The following is a 638-nucleotide window of genomic DNA, read 5'->3' on the forward strand; positions in this document are numbered from 1 at the left end:
ACCTGATAGAAAATAAACATATATATGAGGGTTTAGGGTTTAGGGTTTAGGATTTATGGTGTAATATTTTTTTTTCCTAGTTTCGTCTTCACTCTTACTCTCCTTTTCTCAGGGTTTAGGGTTTAGGGTTTAGGGTTTAGGGTTTAGGGTTTAGGGTTTAGGGTTTAGGGTTTGTGTGTGCAGCTCACGAGAAGGCTCTTGCTGCTCTGCGGGCGGATTTCGTGCTGCAGCTGCAGCAGCAAAAAGACAAAGAGATGATAGAAAAAAGAAAAAGAGAAGAAACACAAAAAAATAAAATAAATAAACAACAGATAGAGATAGAGAAAGCAGTGCAGGACGCTATCAATAAAAAACAAAAGGTATAGATTAGGGTTTAGGGTTTAGGGTTTAGGGTTTAGGGTTTAGGGTTTGGGGGTTTTAGGGTTTAGGTCTGGTTCGTGCTGCTGTTCCTGCTGCTGTTCCTGCTGCTGCTGTTGCTGCTGCTGCTGTTGCTGCTGCTTCTTTTGGGGTTGTTTCTCCTCTTGCTGCTGCTGCTGCTGCTGCTGCTGCTTCTTATACTGCTGCTGCTGCTGCTGCTGCTGCTGCTGCTGCTGCTTATGCTGCTGCTGCTGCTGCTGCTTATGCTGCTGCTGCTGCTG

General features: G+C 44.8%; 1 protein-coding gene across 1 annotated transcript in view; it reads left to right on the top strand.

The window, feature by feature from the left end:
• Positions 1-638, top strand: part of EMH_0022270 (uncharacterized protein) — a gene marked incomplete at both ends in the record, with an annotated part of 10,979 nt that overhangs the window by 8,177 nt on the left and 2,164 nt on the right. Inside the window, one exon of the mRNA XM_013501910.1 lies at positions 184-359. Coding sequence (XP_013357364.1) covers positions 184-359 — 176 coding nt within the window. The remainder of the gene's footprint in view (positions 1-183; positions 360-638) is intronic.

This window comes from Eimeria mitis, genomic scaffold, assembly GCF_000499745.2.
Source record: "Eimeria mitis Houghton genomic scaffold, Emh_scaff786, whole genome shotgun sequence".
Lineage (NCBI taxonomy): Eukaryota > Apicomplexa > Conoidasida > Eucoccidiorida > Eimeriidae > Eimeria > Eimeria mitis.